The following is a 20,979-nucleotide window of genomic DNA, read 5'->3' on the forward strand; positions in this document are numbered from 1 at the left end:
AGACGATGGGAAAGAGGGGAGGCAAACGGTACATTTCCACGGAACTGTCGGCTTGAATGCCAACAAATTCAGGAAGTATCAGTGCGTAATTATAGATTAGAGTCAGTGTGAGGGAATGCCAGGGGCTCGGGCTGGCGCGCTCCACATACATTCCTCGAAAGAGTTACTTTTCCGTTCGTTAAGCCTCGTCATGTTGTCCCACCGGTGGACACGGAAAAGCTGACTAGGTTCATAGACGAAGATCCAAATGGGTTCAGAGTAATTGGAGGGGTGGTTTTCCGTCTCATCCTCCCCATGTAAGACCTTGTCAACACGTGTCCAGGTAAATGCCATGTCGGTACTAGTGCAGGGTCCGAATTGCAGACCACCTCCCCGAACCCCGCACGAGCGGAAAAGCTCGGCGCCCCATCTCCCCCATGGGGAACGCTCCACCTGGGAGTAGGTCTTATCGCGACTTCAAGTGGAGCCAACGGAGAGATGAGATAGTCTGGTTTCCTTCGTTACCTTAAATAGAGAAGCTCTGCACAAACGAAAAGATGCTTGGGAGTGGTAGCGTCTGATGCCGAAGTCTCACGGTTCAAAAGCAACACCAGCCCACGATCTGACTGGTGTCGAGACAACGCACGAAAGGTTCAAAAGCCAGCGTCTTTCCGAGTCATCAAAGCACAATGGCTGAGGCAAGAAATTCCGAAGAGGGTAAGGCAGATGTCAGCCAAATGGAGCGTGTCTTGACAGGCGGTTCCAATGGAGGCGCCGAGAAGCCTGTTGCCAAGATTGGCAAGGTTGACGAGTTTGGGGCGCATACCAAGACCGACCCAAAGGAGATCGCGCTCGTGAAGAAGATTGACTTCTACATTCTGGTACGAGCTTCAGTTGATGGTTGGAAAAATGGTGCTCCTACTAACTTGCCCGAAGCCTATTCTCTGGATCATGTATTTCCTCAATTTCCTCGACCGAAACGCAATGATCAATGGCAAGCTTGATTCGCTTTCCAAAGACCTCAAGCTGAAGGGAACTGAGTATAATACTTGTGTATCCATTCTATTTGTTGGGTGAGTCCTGTATCTCTGTGTACCTATTGGCCACTAATCTCAAGGTCGGTAGATACCTCTGTGGTCAGATCCCCTCAAACATGATCCTGAACCGAGTGCGACCCTCCTGGTACATGGCGGGTATGTATGCCAAGCATCCAATAAGAAACGCGTAGTTCTAATGGGTGGTCACATTGCAGGCTTCATGTTGACTTGGTCGATAATCAGTCTGCTTACGTACCTTGCACACGACTACAAGACAATGCTAGTGTGCCGATTCTTTCTCGGTATCACAGAGGCTCCGGTAAGTATCTGATTGTAGTTGTCGCCGTCATCTAAGACCCGAACGGGCTGACTGTGGTTTAGTTCTACCCTGGCGCGCTTTATATGCTCAGCATGTTCTACACCCGCAAGGAAATCGCAACGCGCATGGCTATTTTTTACACTGGCAACATGCTAGCCAGCGCCTTTTCTGGTCTGATTGCGGCAGGCATATTCGCCGGACTTGATGGGAAGCACGGCCTTGCAGGCTGGCAATGGTATGATAGAATCCGGCTCATCCCACCCAGATCGTGGACTCACAGTGGTAGGCTATTCATTGTCCAGGGCACTGTCTCCATTGGTGTTGCGCTCGCGGCATTCTACTTCCTCCCCGATGCTCCGCTTCAGACTCGCTGGCTCAGCCCTGAGCAACGACAAATGGCACACCAGCGCATATTTGACGATACGACCGATCGTCGCGAGGGAGGCACCAGTGTCTGGAAAGGATTGCGCGAGGCTTGTACCGATTGGAGAACATGGCTCTTCTGTCTCATGGACAACCTGCACCTTTCCGCAAATGGTTTCAAGAACTTCTTGCCGGTAAGGACTAGCAGTCATAGCTTATTTTCAGGGCATAACAAGCTGACTGGAGGCAGAGCGTTGTCAAAACTCTCAAGTACAACACCACAATCACATTAGTTCTCACGTGCCCGCCGTACATTCTAGCTGGCATCATGAGCATTGTTGTCTCACATTCCTCAGGCCGTTTTAATGAACGCACATGGCACACAACAGTGAGCAAGCTCATCGCTTGTGCGGGCTTCGCCATGGCTGTGGCCACACTCAACACCACAGTTAGATATGTCGGTATCATGATTTTCGTTGGAGCAACGTATGGGGTCAGTTCACCCAAATACCGATTTCAATTCCATCAGATGTATTTTGTTCTAAAGGAAATATAGGTGAACAATATCATTCTCGGATGGACCTCAGCAACTTTAGGCCAGACGGATGAGAAGAAGGCCGTTGCGATCGCCATGGCCAACACATTTGGGAACCTTGCTAGCGTCTACACTCCGTACTTGTGGCCAGATTCAGATGAGCCAAGATACTTGACTGCAATGCTAGCTAGTATCGGCTTCTCTCTCGGTGTCATTGTTTGCGCCTGGATCATGAGGATTGCGCTACAGAGGCAGAATAGGAAAACCTTAGCATCTAACCCAGATGCCATGAACTTGTATGTCTACTAAAACTTATCACACCCGCGGATAGCATGGGGTTAAATGTTTGATACGGATTATAAATCCATTGGATCTATCCATGGGTTGGTACTCGATCAACAGTAGATCGAGAGAGGACTATCCAGTACAATGAAACGTGAACAGCCAATACCCACAGGACTTTGATAAACCTAGAAAGTAGACCGAATGGAAGTTGAAGAGACACATTTGATGACTAGTAGGCCTGTGCATCCAAAACCATTTGAAATGCCTCTACAAATGAGTCCTCCCAATCGGCCTCTGTCTTCATGGGCCTCCAACCGAGCTCTGGTGCCAAAACGGGCTTCGTAGAAGAGCTGAAGAAATCAGTCTTTCTGCTCTTCCCACAATTGATTATTCGGTTGGTGCACTTGGAATGACTTACTGTGCAGCATAATTCATCTCCGCAATCTGAGGTGTCGCATTCAGCCATCTCGATCCAGCTTCTTCCAAGCTAACCGACCGAGGCTCTGTAGATTCCAGAGCACCAAGAGAAGCACCCGCCTTACCAACCAGGGTTGCAAGGTCTCGCCAATTGTGACTGCCAGTGTTGGAGAAGTAGATACCTCTCCTGCCCGAAGGAATCGTCTTTCCAGAGAGCACCTTGCTCAATATAAGCTCGTATAGTAGTGCAAGATCCGTAACATGAACATGCCCAAGACGGGCTGTGCCCTCACCTACGTATTCAGGGACGCCAGCCTTGATCGCGCCACGAATAATGGTAGGAATTTGCATTGATCCTTGATTGAAGAGGCCGGTGCCCCGCCCGTAGACTGTTGGAGGCATCATGATATATGCTTTGACTCCAGTCTTCTCTGCAGTCCTAACAACAGCAATATCTGTTGTTCGCTGGCCGTAAGCCTCCTGGGTTTCTTTCTTTTCCTCATGTTCGTAGACTTTTTCCTTATCTGACCATTGATGAATATCACCCGACTGCTGGGTGATCGTCCTTTCCGCAAGGTTGGAGGTTCCCGATGTCTGGCTCACGCATGGTTTTGTTAAAGATATCGCAACAAGATTCAGAATGGTGCAGAAACTTACGTGAATGAAGTGAACATCTCTTCCTGTCTGCTTCTTCCTCTCTGCTAATCCTTCCAAGAGAGCTACAGCCGAGCCTGTATGGAAGCCAGTCGGCGTGTGGATAACGTAGTCGTGCTCACTGGCAATCTTCGTCAAAAATTGAGAATCATCTAGGCCCGTGAAGATGATGGCATGGATCCCTTTCTGGCTGAGAATATCGGCTTGTTCTTGCCTCCGAACTAAAGTGGTAATCGACAGTGCATCAATGTCTTTATTGGAAGAGTTCAGAAGTTGTGTCAGAACAGTGCCACCACTAAGAAGCAGTCAGTTTATCAGGGCAAGTTCAGGTTGGAACAGAGCAAGGAGCGCACATGAAGCCTGTGGCGCCCGTGAACAGAAGTTTTTCGGGCATGATGAACAACCTTAATGATGTCTTGGTAGAAATCGTGAACTGATATACACAGAATCGTGGAACTTGGCGTGATGGTAAGTTCAGACTATGAAAGAATTCTGTAGACCTTACCTGCGTCACTCCAATGTCGTGGAAACGCCGGGATTTGTATTCCGCGGAAAGCCGGGTCCGTCCGTGGCCGATGATGACAGATCTGTGTCTGTCTTGTAGTCAGCATCAGTCGACCTAATACTGGAGACGACTGCAGGCTAACCACACACCACAAGTACACCTCCAGTCATTGACGTCATAGCTTAGCCATCTACCTAATCACATGCAGAAGTCATATGAAGACATAACCGGTTTGATGGATATCAAATGGCGGTAGAGGAATGCACCTGGATACACTGAATCCACTGGGACTAGTCTCGTTGATGTGGGCTGGACCTGTCAAAGTTTTCGCTGCCTACTTACTACCGGTACCAATTCTACCATACTGAGAGGAGGCATTGATACCGGCCTCAATAGCCAGATGCAACTCATGGCTTATCGACCTCCTATGGAAGTGCAGATATGTCAACGACACTAACCCAAATGTTCTCCTTATTCTCGCTGTAAGCAATGAGCAGTTTCCTGCCAACCTGAACTGCGCTAGGATAGCTAAAGCCAAACGCCCGATTCTTGATTCCATCACGCGTGTCCGGGACAATCTCCTTTGTCGCATTCGTTCTCAACACACCGATCCACTTATAAGTCTGGTCGACTCCACGAGATAATGCCAAGGTCAGTGGCTGTCGCTGAGGGTCTGCGGCATTGTATCTTGGATTCGACAACAGAAATCTGTCGCCGGTATTGATGAGCTTCCCCAGAAATTGTTTTGTCTTTGCATCTGGTATGTTTGTTTGATGAATCGTATTGCCGTGCGAGTTCATGATTTTGGGATACCAGCTGTTCCCTTTTGGATCTGCGTTATACTCAACCCAAACTGAGTGGGTATTATTTGGCTCTGAAGTGATGTCGCGCCAATGTCGTTGCCAGTACCCTCCTGTATATGAATCACTGTCGTTGTGCCAAACGGCAAAGGTTTGTTCTTCCATTTGATGCGATCCATCGGCGGCATATAGACCGTTGTTGTAGAGCCATGGCGACCAAGCCGGTGCCTCATCCGGTTTTCGCAAAACTGCGTTGATTTCGCAGGCTCTGGCGCAGTATTCCATGCCATATTCAGTGCCATAAACGGTCTCCGCATATAATTCGGATTCTGTGAACTTGTTCTGTTCCAGCCAGCATGGATCCGCAAGCGGTTCTCCGCTGAGAGAAATTTTACGTGCGATTCGACCTGCACTTGCCCACCGACCTGGACACCACCTACTACCTGATTGGCCGACGGCATAAAGTTCGCCCTCGAGGTGTACGAAGGTCAACGCCTGCCATGCACGCTGAGCAATACCGCGGTCGCACCAATACTTCCAGTTATACGTTTCTGTCTGGTTTGGAAGTAGAGCGGCCGGCATCAGGCTTCTCCCAGAGCTCCAAGTTGCTCCATTGTCGCTCGAGGTCGAGATCCATATGTCTTGGCCCATACTATCCTCGTCAACTGGAGCAGAGGAGTAAATGAGGAGGACATCGGAACCGATAGCAAAGAGTTCTGGATGGTGCGCGTATGTACGGTTCTCGGCCACTCCGTTGTAAATCTGAATCTCTGCTTCAACCGATATCTGCTTCCATCCCGCAAAGAGTTTATCGTTGTAATCCAATGGCGGTGATACTTGCCATAGTGTATCAGACAGTGGAGGTTTCGCGTGTGTTCTGGTCAGCCATGGGGAAGCGAATAGCAGGCCTATGAGGCATGCGGCATTGGTGATCCCTGATGTGGCCATGTCCAGTAATCCCAGTATTTCGTCACTGGCATTCGGTGGGTCGACAATCGTGGTTGCGAAGATTTTGACCGAAGATGTGTTTTGAGCTCTGCGGACAAATGTATAGCAGACTTGAGAATCTTTCGGTGGGCAAGAGAATATGTTATGTAGGTGCCTTAGGGGCGCAATGACTCCATACCTAAGAGGAGGCCAAACCATGACTTTCTGCGGCCTGCACGTTGATTGGGGGAATATCCTGTGAGTATCATCCGGCGGCATGGGTAAATGGAGGAATGAGGAATCTGGTTTGTTCCTCCCGCGTCTCCCCACCATACATGGAAGTGCCAGCTGCCTGCACTCATCTTGCTTCCACGAAAACATCGGAGTAGTTATTATTGATTTGTCAAGAAAGAGCTAGTCCCGATTGCGATCTTGCCTGAATCAATTTTCAAGTCGCGCTCCTTCACTTGCACAGTTGTGCTCGTTCTTCATATGCACGTAAACCCCCAGAACTGAGACGCGCAAAACAGTGAAGCGGATGATGCAAATGGAATTGCACGAATTAAAACCAACTCAAGGTATTTGTGGAATCACGTGGTTTCATTTCTTCTTTCCGAAAGATGAAAGGGGTTTCATTGATTCAAATGATGTTGCTCCTTCCACCGACTAAGCTCTGCAGGCACAATCAAGTTTTGCCAAACTCCTCAATCAAAGTATCAGCTTCAGCTCGCCCTGTATTACTGCCGGCATCTGTTTCAAAAGCTGAATAGAAGTAGGCAGATGTCGGCTATTATCCTATCACGGTGTACTACAAAAGTACAGAACAATATCTACAGGTTGAAGCAACATGGCGTAGTTATCGATTAGGCAGCCCCTATTCCATCAAAAATACCTCGTCCAACAAAGTATACAGCACCTGTTGTCCTTCCCACTGCTCCTCCGCGGCGCCAAGAATGCGATCGGGAGGCAAGACAAAGCCGAAATCGCCTGTATCAGGAAGCTCAATAGTATAAGAGAAGTCCGCGCCGCCAATCGCGTAAACATGATCAGGTGCTGCCCCCGTGGTAGTATAGAGGGTAGCACCGCTGGGCCCGAATGTGAAAGTCGTGCGTCTCTCGGAGCTGTCACGGATGACCTCGCTGAGCACCGAAGCAGTCTTGGTCCACTTACCGAGCTCGGGAGCATACCACGTCTCCTTGGAACCGAAGGGTGAAAGAATATATTGGCCGTAACTGTGCCAGTCAATATACAATTTGACACGGCTGGTATCGCGCAGCTTGCGAACGTAAGCGTCTAGGCCTTGGTTTTCGATGGTGTCTGAAGGCTTCTGGCCGCGGTAGGATTGGGCACACGGGTTAGTAGAAGCGCCAAACGGATTTGCGTCCCATCCGTACTCCCAGTTTCTGTTGATGTCGGTTCCGTAGCAAGTTGAATTCAAAGGTGGGGGGGGTGCGTGTCTTGCGCCAGAGACGATCGACTTCCTGGGAGAATGTGAAGCCTGGTTCGGGTTAGCGCTTGTAGGTTCTTCATGAGAAAGCCCGCAAGGCCTGACTTCCCATCTGGATTGACGATGGGGAAGATGTGAAAATCATATTGATTCAAGATGGAATCCGAAGCATTGGTGGCGTTCTTGTGTGCGTTGATCAGCTGTAGAGTAATATACTCAATTACCTGCGCCAGGGAACGATTAGCTCAGTTATGTCCAACAATTTAACAATGCCATCCATTGACTTACAGGGGCTGCAATCCATTCTCTTGCGTGAACAGTACCACTATCGTATCTTCGTCAGAATCTGAGACCGTACGCAGTAAGATTTGTATTTGGCGGCTAAGCCATCATTCTTACTGGTAGAGTACGGCAGGCTTTCCCGGACCCTCGTCGCCGAAAAGGTGGATTCCGTGAATTGTCCGATTCTCGAACGACCGCCCCGAGTACACAAGCTCAGAGTTTCCAGGAAAGGCTTCGTGGAGGTCGGTGAAGTATTGGACATGGTCCGTATACGAGTGGTACGAGTCGAACCACGAAAGATCGTCGATGTCGCGCTTATATGCGGTGCGAACTCGAGATTCGGCGGCGATTGACTCGCCGAGGTCTTTGTGCAGGATGCGGTAGTCTAGCCCAAATGACTCAACACTGCTGACTTGGTTTGGCGAAATCACGATGTCAATGTGAGTATCGACGTCGTGGTTCCATTTTTCATGAGGAATTGTGGCAAGTTTGGCTTGCACAGTTGCCAATTGGTTGAGCGTTTTTACTCGGAGAACCTGGTATCCCTCATAATTCACTGGATTCCTCCTCTGAAAGTTGAAGCCGGCGGCGAGCGTAGAAAACACGGAAACGATGGCGGCAGTTCTCATCTCAGCGATACATCAACAAAGATTGCTAGTATGGTAACACTGGGGAAAACAATTCTTGAACATCCTAACTGCTAGCGATGCACTTATAAGTACGCTGTTTTCGATTGTCGAAATCACACATCACGACACACCGTCAGTGCCAAGCTGCATAAGAGCAGTAGGTCGATTGCGTGCGCATTAGGCAGCCTCCAGACTGGGCCACGAAGTCGATAAATTCTCCAAGCTAGCAATTATCTCTTTCCGGGAGAAGCAAGTGTCCAAAAGTTCTTTAATAACGCGTCGCCGTGAATGACGTAATAAACAACATCACCTTCCCCTTTAACCTTAGCCAATGCATGGCATTTCTTGACCCCTCAGGAAAGTTGACTTTTCGTGATTCTTGTTGAGTATGACGTCTTTTTCACGGGAAGGCTCTCCTGCTTCTTCTAAAATTTGGAAGTACTTCATTGCGGAGCCGCGTGTTAGTCACGAAGGCTCCTCCGTAGAGCTGCAAATACCTATCCCACCCATCGTTATACCAAGAGTTCGACTAAAGAAAGCTAGGCAGATGTAACCGACTAAGATATTCTTGAGAATTGGAGGAAGGTGTTCGGGTTCTTGCTAGAAGCCTTGAAGATAATGCTTCGGAGCCACTGAAGACAACGGGAAGTAGGATGAGAGCTGCAAGACACTTGTTTAGCGTAGCTCACGCGCCGAAGCTTCGTGCCGCAGACTTGTGGTATTAAATTGTCGGTCAACAAGGGCCTAGTGAAATCCAGGCCGCCAGGAAATCATGATGTCGCATGGTGTCGGGTGATCTAGCGGAATACCCTTCATGGTTGAAACCATGGCTACCCAATCACCTGAAGGATCTATGAGTGGACGCAAGCTCGTTACTCGCCCGGGACATGTCAATATTGGTTGCACTGTGAAATAAGTGGCTTACCTATGTTTGTCAATGCCGAAACCGCGGGACAAGTAGTCTATTTTGAAAAGAGCGATCCTTCATCCGCACCCGGGGCCTTGCAGCATAGGCAGCATGCAGACTGCTGGGTTTGTTGTTGTTCAGCAAGTCAAGCTCAAGCTTCCTACACATGGCTAGCCTCGCGTCAAGGCTTCAACTGGCGGATCTTCGTTCCGGTGACAACAGTCTGCGGGCAGTGGATGATACCATAGTTTTGTCCTGAGAATAACTTCCAAGTCAGGAAGGAGATCTTTGATCGTAAAATATCTCGTGACTTGGGTGCTCAATGCTGGCAAGGGCGAGCTGACGAAATTGATCAACAAGTGGTTGGTTACAAGGGTAAGAATGCTACTCAGAGAATTGGTGCAGCTGCAGATCATGAGTGAACATCAACAACAGGGAAAAGCTGGACAACTCGCGGTGGAGAGTAAGAAGCATATATCGTCGAATGATTTACATGTAATTCAGTAATTTCCCTGTGATGTTCTGAATAACGCAAGCCACAAACAACTGGCCTCGCGAAACCATCTACTCTGCAAGCCTCCAGAGACGCTGCTTAGGCTTGGTCGAATTCCTACAGGCCATGATACAACGCTCTCTGTTAGGAACAGATGGAAGTTTCTTCTACGTCTCATCAGCGATGATTGATAGAGGTAATATGGTGTTGTTGGAAGTTGACTGACCTACCGCCGATTTTGTCGACTCCTTGAACTAGTCGGCATCACAGTTGAACGTGACACCGTCAGGCTTTCCACCAGCCTGGCACGCCGCATTCGTAGACTTGCAGTGCGTGCTATCGGGTTTCACATCCTTTGCGCAACAAAAGTTGCACATTGTTCCTTGAATAGTGCCTCCGCAATTCTTGGGCTCCACGCAGTGTCGTCGGACAAGAGAATTCGGAGCGAAGTCAGACGGCATTGCCGCAGCCAGAGGCAGCAGGATGAGAAGGATTCGCATAGTGACCATGATTACTGGAGTTGGAAATGTAACCTGTGCAAGGCTAGTATACAATGGGATGCGTGTCATAGATAGTCAAATAATAGAAATGCAGATTATAAACAAGCGCTGATGCCGAGAGCGGAATGCAACCCTCTTTATCCTTGCTCCAATATCGCGTAAAGCTAGGACCATAGATGGCAATTATTTTCAGACTGATTATGGATGAAAGATTAACTTCAAGTGCAACTAGTCACAGGGCATGCTTTGAGCCTAGCTAATTGGTGATGGGCAGGAAGGTTTGATTTCCGAATCTGCCCAAAGCTAGCATCGAAAGTATACCAGGGCTTACAGAAATGGCGGCTTTAGGTGCATAGCAGTGAGCAGGAAAGAGGTATATTCTCCAACTTGCTCCAGAACCTGTGTATTTGCGCGACGACTTCAGAAACATAGTTTAGTTATGCATCCTTTTTGCTTGAAAATAAGCACGTGTCGCGATGCCGCTGTTCTTCATAAGACTTACGATTCACAAGCGCCAATTGGCAGCGCCGTGCATTGGATTTGCAGGAAGTTTATGAGGGTATTCGAGGCTGTTTTGCTTTTTACTCGCCTTCGTCGGATGTCCGTTTGAAGGGGAGAAGTCGACATAATTGTATATTTGAGGTGGTTTCGTCCGATGAGATGACGCACTCTCGCATCGGCTCCAAAAGCCCTCCGTGAACTCTACAAACAGTGCCTGCCTCGTTACATATATCACAGGGGTATGGGGACTAAATAATCCAAACTCCATTCTTGGCCATCACCTCAGAACCCTTCGACGCCAAGGCCGGGGAGTTGCTCATAGCCCATGGCCCTGTCCATGTCGACGAAATGTGGAAGCCGCTGTACGAAAATTCCAGCTACTCTTGCCTTTCATGCACGGCGGTTTCGTTCTCGGGTATATTCAAGCTTTCTTGGTCGTCTCGAATACATAGACTTGTGAGCTGGTGAATTTCCTCTTCTCCCATTGGGCACGGAGGACCCCGCGTCTGAAACCGAAGAGCTAGCCCGTAGACCGATGGGATGAATCACGACAGTCCGGAGATCGGTCTTGCTTATTACTGATAGTGAGAGGTGTTGCTGGGGATGCTGGCATACTTTAAGTTCATCAAAGTTGAAGGTTTGAGAGTGCGAGCTGTTCGGGTCAAATATTTCAAGGTTAGCAGATGATAAGTACTGGTTTAGGCACGGCATCACAGGAGTATAAAGATCAAATTAAAGAAAGGGCCAGTCGATGACCGTTACAAAGTTTTGTAATAATTGTTTGGGGAACGTTTTGTGCCGGTAGCCACGTCGATCATCGTTCTGAAAATTAAACACGCGGGTTGCATTTACTGCTGGTAGCATTTGACGCAAGCCTTTCTCTGCCAACACACAGAACAGCGGTAAACAAGTAAACAAGACAACAAAAGAATTAACAAAACTCCACCCAGGATCTAAATCCTGTTATACAGATGATATTACAGTAGGTAAATAGCTATTGCACACTCAATTTCTAGGCCTTCCCATTGGAAGTTATAAACTCAAACTCTTTGAAGTGAGCTCTTGCAAGTTCTTTTTCGACCCAACTTCCGATGCTTTCTACCGCACGATACGGGCTCTCTAACTGTACCTGGAAAAACCCCTGCAATTGAGACGGAGTCAAGGTGTCTTCCGGTATCATGCTGGAAAACTGAACAGAAAGCTTTTCGATTTCTTCCATTTTCAGGTGGGTTGTGCACCCTAGGTCTGGTGAAAACATCCGCACGAACATGTCCGCCGCTGACTTTGGGCTAATATTACCCAGAAGGACCTTCATGTCGACGCGGCCGGGCCGGATCAAGGCACTATCGAGTTGCTCGGGTCGGTTCGTAGTCATGATGACGATACGGCCCTCCTGCGATCCAACGCCATCCAAAACATTCAGCAGTCCGGAAAGAGTGCAATTGGGCACATTGCTGCTCTCCGGTGAATGTGCGCGCCCATTCCCGCTGCTGATCTTCTCTTGATTGCTGGAACGCTCCACCCATACGGCATCGATGTCTTCAAGAAGAACCACACATCGCGGCGGAATCTCCTGGAACATCTGCTCCAGATCGGCATCCGTTGCCACACTAGGGATCTTGACCTCGTAGAGATCCAATCCAAACTCGCCGGCAATCGCCACAGAAAGCGAGGACTTGCCAGTTCCGGGCGGGCCGTAAAAGAGGTAGCCTCTCCGGTACGGCATACTCCGGTTTTGATAGCGCATCTGGGTCTTCGGATCCAGGTAGTTCCGGATATCAGCAAGCAACTCCTGCTTCAAGCCAAGGTCAAAGTGCACGGTGTCGAGGTGGCGAAGGGGCTTGCGGGCTTTAGCTTTCCATGACATGCCGTAACGGTCGCGGGAGTAGATGATGACGAAGTACTGCGTCTGCCTGTCGGCATACTCGCGGCAGGCCTCGATGAAATTCTGGACAGGATGCGCCGACCATCCGAAGCAGCTGATGGTCAGGTCCTCGCCTCCAATTCCATCATAGCTAGGGTCGGATAGCGAAGAATTGAAATCTCCAACGGCACGCGTGACGACAAAAAAGTTGCCTTTGAACCAAAGCCACCGTGTATTCCAGTGTGGACAGTATTGAACGGTGTGGCGCGTCTTCTTTAGAGCGGCGGCACGGTCTGGGTTGGCGCGTCCAACCTCGGTACGACCGGTGAATGAGCGATAATGTCGGGGCCGGTTGACGAGGACCCATTTCACGACGCTCCGATTGACCGGGTCACCACCCGGAATTGTGACGGAAGCGAGAAAAAAGCGCCGAATGCAACTATACGCTTCCCGCCAGGCACATTGCATTAGTCTCCAAGCCGTAGGAAGGGTGCCGGCTATGGCAACAAGGGAGCCAATTTGTGTGATATCGAGCTCGGACCACCGAGTGAGAACGTCCCTCACCACGCCCGCTCCTTGAGACCATGGGTCGAGGAGAGCGTGGCTCGCGCCGGCGATATGGAACTGGTGGGACATTCAGACGATGGGCTCATTCCGAGCCGTCCCGACTCGTGAAAAGATGCAGATCAAGGAATCGGCGCGCAACTAGAGGGAGGTTATAATGTCTTCGGTTGGCCAATCCTGTTCGGGACGGCAAGGTCCGAGAAATCTGGTCAGAAAGTGAGGCTCAGGCAAAGCCTGGCAATGAAAAGGTCAAACAAGAAGATAGATAGAATGAATTAACGCATTTTGATGAAACGAGTGACAATAAGGTGAAGCGAAAAAGTGAACAAGTGATTGCCGAAGAAGATCGCCCGAGGCCAGCTTATGGTCATTTCGACGGGTCAGCAAGCTTTTTTCCCCCCAACCCGCGCTCCAGAGAAGCCACTTTACCAGCCACACACTAGCCATACCAGAGATCCCATGATCGGCGAACACCTGCGGAACATCAAAACCCCGAGCTAACTGGGCCTTAGTTGCTCTTGGAACAACTTCGGCCCGTATGAATTCGGGAAGGTCCGAGGCCTTCCTAAAGTACTATTACTAGTTACCATAGGTAGGGTAGGGTGCAGTGGACAATACCTACGTACGATGTGCCTCTTCATCAAGTACTCTTAACTCGGAGATCCATTGCAGGTGAATCCAGGACCACGGGGTTCTGCAGATAAATGAAGAACATCTGGATCTAGACGGCTGCAGTCAAACTACTGTTCAACCGCCATCTGGCCACAGCAAGGATGGCAGCTCCGACCACGAGAGTTGCGCCGGTCCACATCGATAACGCAAAATATCCGGCGTGCGCAAGGATCTGGCCGCTGATAGGAGGCCCGACCAGAGCGCTGTCCATTATCATGGTCAGTAGTCATAAATTGCCCTAGGCATGGAATAATAGACGAGGGACGACTCACGTCACAGCGATGGAGCCCATCATGAAGCCGACAGCCAGCCCCTGATGACGATGATGCGCAATCTTTCCTACGCATGCACCCTGCAAGCTCATGATGGCCTGCAAATGCGTCAGCTATCGTCATGGAAGATCTCGATGCGAATCTACTCACTCCGGATGAAAATCCGTACGCCAGACTCCACACTACCAAACCAGGAAGAGACGTCGCCGCTGTCCAGGAAAAACCAACGATACCAGCCGCAAAAGTCGCCAGCACGCAAAGATTGAAATGCCCATACCGGTCTGCAAGGAACCCAGGAATGACTCGTCCCAGGAACGAAGCGCCGTTGAGCCCGGACAACAAGTAAAATGCCGTCGACGTGGACAAGCCGTGTTGAGCGCCGAAGCCCGTAACAAAGAAGAGGGGCGTGAACAGTCCAAAGTAGCCGAGCGCTAACCCTCCACAGAGAGGGACAAAGGTCTTATTCTTCAGGACAGAGTAGTTGGCCTTCGATTTGGACTGTAGCTCGTCATTCGATGAGGTCGCTCCCTTCTCATAACCATCTGATGCCGCATGGAGTGGACTCAAGGGTGTCTGGGGTGTGGGGGCATCAACTACAGTGATGCAGGCGATAGCTAAAAGAGGAGCCATGGTGAAAGCGACAACTCGCATAGTCCAGCCGAAATCAAGCTGGCGTTTGTTGAGCAGTTGCTCTAGCATGATCGGCCAGATAATGCCACCGATGGAGGACCCGCCAATCGTGAGACCTAGAGCAAGGCCACGGCGATGAGGCATGCGGCGTGATACCACAGCCACAGGGGGGCAGAAAATGAGCGACATGCTCACCCCGAGCAAGACTCCCTGGGCTAGAAAAACTTGGTAGTACTGCCTACAGAGAGAAGTCATGAAGAGAGCAAAGAGTTGACCGATGCTGCCAATACACAAGAGAATCTGTAAAGCGTGCACCTTAGTATGCAGTGGCCGAGTCGACAGAGCTGAAGTCAGTTTGAACATACAGTAGGTCCCAATCTATCGGTTAGAATGCCTGATGCTGGTGCACCTAGGTAGATGATAAAGATGGATATGGATCCAATCCAGGAAATATTGGACTCAGATTCTCCGATGTACGTTTGGTAATACTCTTGGAAAATGCCGAATGCATTGAGGAAGCCAACTGTGCAAAAAAGCGAAAGCGAAGCACCGACAACAGCGAGCCATGATCTAAAACTGATAGCTGCGAATGAGATTTTGTGGTTATCTTCAGATTTCAAAAACCATAAGCTCACCTATCATAACCGGGAGGAGGTTGAGATGCCCCCATGGCGACGTAAGTTGTGGTTTTTGTGGCTAAAGTATCAAGTTCGGGATATTCTGGCTGGTGTAAACGGCGGCAAAATATAATAAGGTCGTCTGAGGCATTGATAATGGCCAAGATCGATTTCAGGAGTTTCCCATGGGCATCTAATAAACATTTACGCTTTGCTGCCGTATTATTGATATAGGTGAGGTGGTAGCTAGAATTGGTAAGCGCCGCGGATTATCCGCGGAGCAACGCTATGGCATCCGAGGAAGGTCCGCGGCCAGGAGCGAACTAGGACTTTGCCTCATCAACATCGGCAAAGTCGACTGGCGAAGCACAAGAAAGCAATTTCGTATCATTTAATTCATCATGAAGCGCGTAATGTCACCTGACATTGAGAACGCAGCCCAGAAACGACGTCGTCAACCCCAAGTTTCGTGTGACTCGTGCCGCAAGAAGAAGCTCAAGTGCGACCGCGGGGACCCGTGTTCGAGCTGTGTGATGCGCGGCTTGTCATGCGCAGGACAGCCGGGGTCACAAAAGCCGATTGCGGAATTAAGGTAATCACAGAATTGGTGCATACATATCGACGATCGGTCTGCCCTAGCTAATCACGAATTGCCGTGTACCAAGGTTGAGCGAGAATGCCGACGATTCTATTCTGAGTCGGCTCCGGAAGTTAGAGCACGCTGTGTTCGGGCCAGTGTCTTCTGCCGGCAAAAAACTTTCCATGGAGCAGCTTGCGGATACTATCGGACCTGAGAGGGTAGAGCGGTCTAAACCATCTCGACGCCGAAGTTTGGCTTCATCAACACGGCATCCTCACTTACGGAGGTTCACGGACAACGAAAGGCAGCAAACAGCGAGGTTTCTTGATTCAACATTCACGCAAAACGGTCTCAATGTGAGAAACATAGTATCAGGGCCTTGAAGGTCGAAATGCTAATGAGCTGTTATGCAGGTCACTCTACCATTTAACAAGGTGGACTACCACGTTGCTAATGTCTCTCACTTTCCTAAGACACCCGCAAGCACCACCCCCGGCCTTACGCCCCCCATTGATTCAGAAGGACGATTATCGACCTGGCTGATGACCCAGGAAGAGGCATTGCTGCTACTACAAGACTTCCTCGACAATCCATTTCATCTTCTTCCCATACTTCATCCAACAGCAGCCAGGTCCATGATCGTCAACTTCTACTGCGTCTTATCTCGCGGAGGCGACCCAAATCCAGCACACGCTGCACTGATTCTAGGAATCGCAGCAACGAGTGCTTTCTTCTTCACCGAGGGGTCCAAAGCCAGCGGGACCTTCGAATCTTTGGAAGAAGCCACGCACACCGCCATAGCTTGGTTCAATTCCTCGCTCAACATACTAGAAAAATCACATGCCAATACTTGCGGCTGTCTGGAAGAGGTACAGGCACGTTCGGTCCTTGCTTATCTTGTCTACAACATGGAAGGCTGCTCAGCTCGATTTAGGTTTCTTCATGGCTGTTCGTTGTCGTCCGCCCGAGAGATGAGCCTGCACCTAATCGACAGCCCTAGCTCGGAACAGCGGGACGATGAGGCTACGAAGGAAATTAAGAGAAGGGTATGGTGGCATATTACTGCTACAGACTGGTAAATCGCTTTCATTCCTCTTCTACCGATCATTGCTCATCATAGCTAAGGATGTTGGGTCTTATGGGAGGGCCCACGGATGGGACATACAACGTTCAGCCGCGACAAATGAATGTAAAAGAACCTCGGAACATCAACGATGACGAGGCAAGCCTCTCGAATGAGGCCATTAGCATGCCTTCAGATACTTCAACGTCGATGAGCTGTTTCATCCGGCGCATCCAACTCGCTGGTATTGCTCGTTCTATCATCGATGCCAGAGCACCAGGAATTCCAGATGCTGAAATAACGGACTACGAACACGTCCTCGAGTTAGATCGTCTGTTTGAGGATGCCATTGTTGACTTCCCTCCCTTTCTTCGCCCTGACGGTCCCATTCCAGAGACCGCACCGCCCTATCTATCGCTGCAGAGAGACGTTGTTCTACTCGGTTTCCTCTCGCGACGCGCTCGATTACACCGGCCATTCTTGCTCCATGACAAACAAGATGCCCAATACCAGTCATCGCGAGAGATATGTCTGAGCTCAGCCCGAACTGTCCTCGCGATCGCCACACGTCTACTAAAGGTTTCACAGACTAGAGAACCAGTGCAAACCTTGAGCTCCCGAGCAATTGGCTGCCGTCTAGGCTGTGTCATCGGTCATATGTTCATGGCGTGTACAATCTTGGCACTTCACTCAGGAGGCGTTTCAAGTCGTGGGGGCTTAGGATACGGAAAAGAATCATGGCTAGTATCTGAGGCATCAGCAAAGATGCATGCAGAGGTTGTACAAGCTTGCCGTACTTTGGCGTTGGCCGGAAAAGAATCGGTGATTGCTGCGCAACTTGTTCAGAACCTCACTGGCGTTTTGCGTCGCTATCGTGTCCAGGGGGTGGATGACGCTGCCTCGTCAGAGGCAGAAGATGACAGAGTGTCTATCGACGCAGGATCCTCGACTGACGATCCCGAAGCGGTTGCAGCGGCCGGACTGAGGACAGTTTCTGATGATGGTCTCAGTACTGAGAACTCGAGTTTGACTGGAGAAGACGTTCTCGGTCTTGACAGCCTATGGAACGATCTCCTTGGGGACGCCAATTCATTTGGATGGGATCAACTTTTTGCTGGACTCGACTCCTATTGCGGCCCGACCTAGACATCAGCTTGCCAAAGACACTGGGACTTATCGTCGATGTCGAGGTGTGCAAGAGGTGACATCCGGCCTGCTACCGTCACAGTCCGACATTCTCAACTAGCCGTTATTATCATTCGGCTAAGATGATCTGGTGCACAGTCGATTGAAATCAATATTACTTGCTACTTGTGGTACTCTTCTGCATCCCATCCCATCTCTCAAAGTTCCTCGCATCCAAATCGAAAAGATCCAACAGCCTTCCGACCATCTGATCGAGAACATCATCAATCGACGACGGCCGCGTATAAAATCCTACAACAGGCGGCGCAACAATCGCCCCTGCCCTCGTAACCTCCATCATATTCCTCAAATGGATTTCACTAAACGGCGTCTCCCTCACAGACAAGACCAGCCTCTTGCGCTCTTTCAAACAAACGTCTGCTGCCCTCGTTACCAAGTCGTCACAGATACCCGCATTGATCGCAGCGAGGGTCTTGACGGAACATGGAACAACAATCATGCCATCTACGCGATACGAGCCGCTCGCGATAGGCGCTGCTAGATCGTGCGAGCTATAGGCGTGATCGGCAAGTGCTTTCACCGCCGCGGGTGTGTAATCGGTTTCCCACTTTATCGTCTCGGTGGCCCACTTGCTGATAATGAGGTGCGTTTCGACGTTGAGCCTCCGAAGGGTCTGGAGAACGTGTATGCCAATCTGCGCACCTGTCGCTCCTGTCAATGCGACAATGATCCTTCTGCGAGGAGTAACGTCTTTCATTTCGTTAATGGCTTTTTTGTTGGCAGTTCTTGGAAAGCGTTCACCGACGTAGTGCCTCTAGAGTGTTATTGGCAGTGATTTGCCGAAGATGTTGTAGACGTATAATATGTTTCTCGGTCTAAAAGTGCTTGGAGTGATGTTTGAGCCAGTTGTAGTTTCTTGGCTCTGGATGACACTGATTCTCCAGCGATGCTAACCTGGATATTTAATGGTATCATGATACAGGTCTTTTCGGCGGAATCGGAGAGTTCGGAAACGGTTGAGGGCCGGGTGCCGAAATCTCCGAACCTGGAGCCACTCAGATATTCACAATCTCGGTTTCCGGCACCGGTACAGAGAAGAACTTACTTCCATCCTGGCTCGGGGATTCTGAGCTCGAGTCTCGGCGAGCTCGGAGTGATTGCGTCAATACCACCGCTCATCGGACTCCATGCTAGCATCCGGTGTTGATGGAAGCAACATATATGAATACAACATGGCCATCTACATCAGTAGCATCATAATCACATCTTACCGCCAACTGCCCATTATAACTCGAAATTTCTTCATTCTTGGACTGCATATATATTCAATTTTCCAATCTCAATCCGCATAACCAAAAATGTCACCGTCAAACCCCCAAGACCTCCCGCACCTGAACTTTCGTTCCTATGTCGAAGCACTTAAATCCGACGGCGACCTCGTCGAGATTAACGAAGAATGTGACCCGAATCTCGAAGTCGGCGCCATCATTCGCAAAGTTGTTGAGACAGATGAACGAGCACCCCTCTTCAACAAGCTCAAGGGTCAAGATGCAGACGGCTTCTGGCGTATCCTTGGTGCGCCAAACTCTCTGCGATCCGACCCCTCCCAGCGATTTGGAAGACTGGCAAGGCACCTCGGTCTCCCTCCCACATCAACTATGAAGGAGATACTCGACAAGATGATTGCCGCCAAGAATGCGACCCCAATCCCTCCCGTTGTCTCTGGCACCGGGTCCTGCAAGGAGATCCGCTTGACTCCAGACCAATTTGACCTCACCAAATTGCCGGCACCGATGCTGCACCAGTCTGACGGTGGAAAATACATTCAGACGTACGGCATGCATATCGTTCAATCGCCGGACGGGAAATGGACGAACTGGTCTATCGCTCGCGCCATGGTATATGACAGGAACCACCTTGCAGGGCTCGTCATCGAGCCGCAACACATCTGGCAGATCCACCAGATGTGGAGAAAGGAGGGTAAGGATATGCCGTGGGCGCTGGTCTTTGGTGTGCCGCCGGCCGCCATCATGGCTTCGAGCATGCCTTTGCCGGGCGGCCTGTCTGAGGCGGAGTATATCGGATCACTGGTTGGAGCACCATTGGAAGTTGTCAAGTGTGACACCAATGGGCTTTGTGTCCCTGCCAACTCGGAAATTGTCTTCGAGGGTGTTTGCTCTGCTACAGAAACAGCACCTGAGGGTCCCTTTGGAGAGATGCACGGGTATGTGAACTGTTCAAATTGTTTGCAAGAATGTTGCAAAGATACTGACTATCCTTCCAGATATGTCTTCCCTGGCGACGCGCATCCCCAGCCTAAGTACAGGGTTGACCTCATCACACACCGGAAAGATGCCATTCTTCCAGTATCAAATTGCGGCCGCGTGACCGACGAGACGGTAGGTCACTATCGCTACTCTCTTCTGATAGCAGTGCTAAAATGACGCGAACCAGCACACCATGATCGGACCCCTTGCCGCCGCCGAGATCGGCTTTCTCCTGAAGTCTAAGGGTCTGCCCATCAAGGAGGCTTTCTCACCCTTCGAATCTCAGGTGACATGGGTCGCCCTTCAGGTCGACACCGAGAAGCTTCGCGCCATGAAGACCAATGCGAGGGACTTTTGCCGATCCATCGGCGATGTTGTCTTCAATGATAAGGTCGGCTACACGATCCACCGCCTCGTCATTGTCGGCGACGACATCGACGTGTACAACTTCAAGGACGTAATCTGGGCCTTTTCCACCCGCTGCCGCCCTGGCTTGGATGAGTACCATTTTGAGGACGTCCGCGGCTTTCCGTTGATTCCATACATGTCGCACGGCAATGGTGACAGTCGCATGGGGGGGAAAGTTGTTTCCGATTGTCTAATGCCGACCGAGTATACCACAGGCCGTGACTGGGAAGCTGCGAACTTCCAGGAGTCCTATCCGACTGATCTCCAGGAGAAGGTGCTGCAGCGTTGGGAGTCATTTGGATTCACTTCAAACTAA

General features: G+C 50.1%; 6 protein-coding genes across 6 annotated transcripts; 2 read left to right on the top strand and 4 right to left on the bottom strand.

Moving 5' to 3' along the window:
* Positions 1 to 668: 668 nt before the first annotated feature.
* Positions 669 to 2,542, top strand: N0V96_005496 (uncharacterized protein; the record flags this gene model as incomplete). The annotated part of the gene is made up of 7 exons (XM_065757413.1): positions 669 to 860; positions 916 to 1,019; positions 1,105 to 1,172; positions 1,301 to 1,335; positions 1,398 to 1,892; positions 1,949 to 2,191; positions 2,255 to 2,542. 7 exons carry the CDS (start codon positions 669 to 671, stop codon positions 2,540 to 2,542), a joined length of 1,425 nt encoding a protein of 474 aa, XP_065613756.1.
* A 390-nt stretch (positions 2,543 to 2,932) lies between these two features.
* N0V96_005497 (uncharacterized protein) lies at positions 2,933 to 3,983 on the bottom strand (the record flags this gene model as incomplete). Its single annotated transcript, XM_065757414.1, has 3 exons — positions 2,933 to 3,529; positions 3,593 to 3,884; positions 3,943 to 3,983. 3 exons carry the CDS (start codon positions 3,981 to 3,983, stop codon positions 2,933 to 2,935), a joined length of 930 nt encoding a protein of 309 aa, XP_065613757.1.
* A 2,712-nt stretch (positions 3,984 to 6,695) lies between these two features.
* N0V96_005498 (uncharacterized protein) lies at positions 6,696 to 8,179 on the bottom strand (the record flags this gene model as incomplete). The annotated part of the gene is made up of 4 exons (XM_065757415.1): positions 6,696 to 7,319; positions 7,391 to 7,492; positions 7,557 to 7,593; positions 7,668 to 8,179. The coding sequence occupies 4 exons, from the start codon at positions 8,177 to 8,179 to the stop codon at positions 6,696 to 6,698; spliced, it is 1,275 nt and encodes a 424-aa protein (XP_065613758.1).
* Positions 8,180 to 11,592: 3,413 nt separating this feature from the next.
* N0V96_005499 (uncharacterized protein) lies at positions 11,593 to 13,080 on the bottom strand (the record flags this gene model as incomplete). The annotated part of the gene is made up of 1 exon (XM_053199253.2): positions 11,593 to 13,080. One exon carries the CDS (start codon positions 13,078 to 13,080, stop codon positions 11,593 to 11,595), a length of 1,488 nt encoding a protein of 495 aa, XP_053043315.1.
* A 649-nt stretch (positions 13,081 to 13,729) lies between these two features.
* N0V96_005500 (uncharacterized protein) lies at positions 13,730 to 14,726 on the bottom strand (the record flags this gene model as incomplete). Its single annotated transcript, XM_065757416.1, has 3 exons — positions 13,730 to 13,883; positions 13,953 to 14,050; positions 14,103 to 14,726. The coding sequence occupies 3 exons, from the start codon at positions 14,724 to 14,726 to the stop codon at positions 13,730 to 13,732; spliced, it is 876 nt and encodes a 291-aa protein (XP_065613759.1).
* A 4,620-nt stretch (positions 14,727 to 19,346) lies between these two features.
* On the top strand, positions 19,347 to 20,979 carry FDC1 (Ferulic acid decarboxylase 1; the record flags this gene model as incomplete). The annotated part of the gene is made up of 3 exons (XM_053199255.2): positions 19,347 to 20,212; positions 20,273 to 20,387; positions 20,443 to 20,979. The coding sequence occupies 3 exons, from the start codon at positions 19,347 to 19,349 to the stop codon at positions 20,977 to 20,979; spliced, it is 1,518 nt and encodes a 505-aa protein (XP_053043317.1).

Source organism: Colletotrichum fioriniae (genome assembly GCF_027942845.1).
Source record: "Colletotrichum fioriniae strain IMI 355084 chromosome Unknown scaffold_6, whole genome shotgun sequence".
In the NCBI taxonomy this organism is placed as follows: domain Eukaryota; kingdom Fungi; phylum Ascomycota; class Sordariomycetes; order Glomerellales; family Glomerellaceae; genus Colletotrichum; species Colletotrichum fioriniae.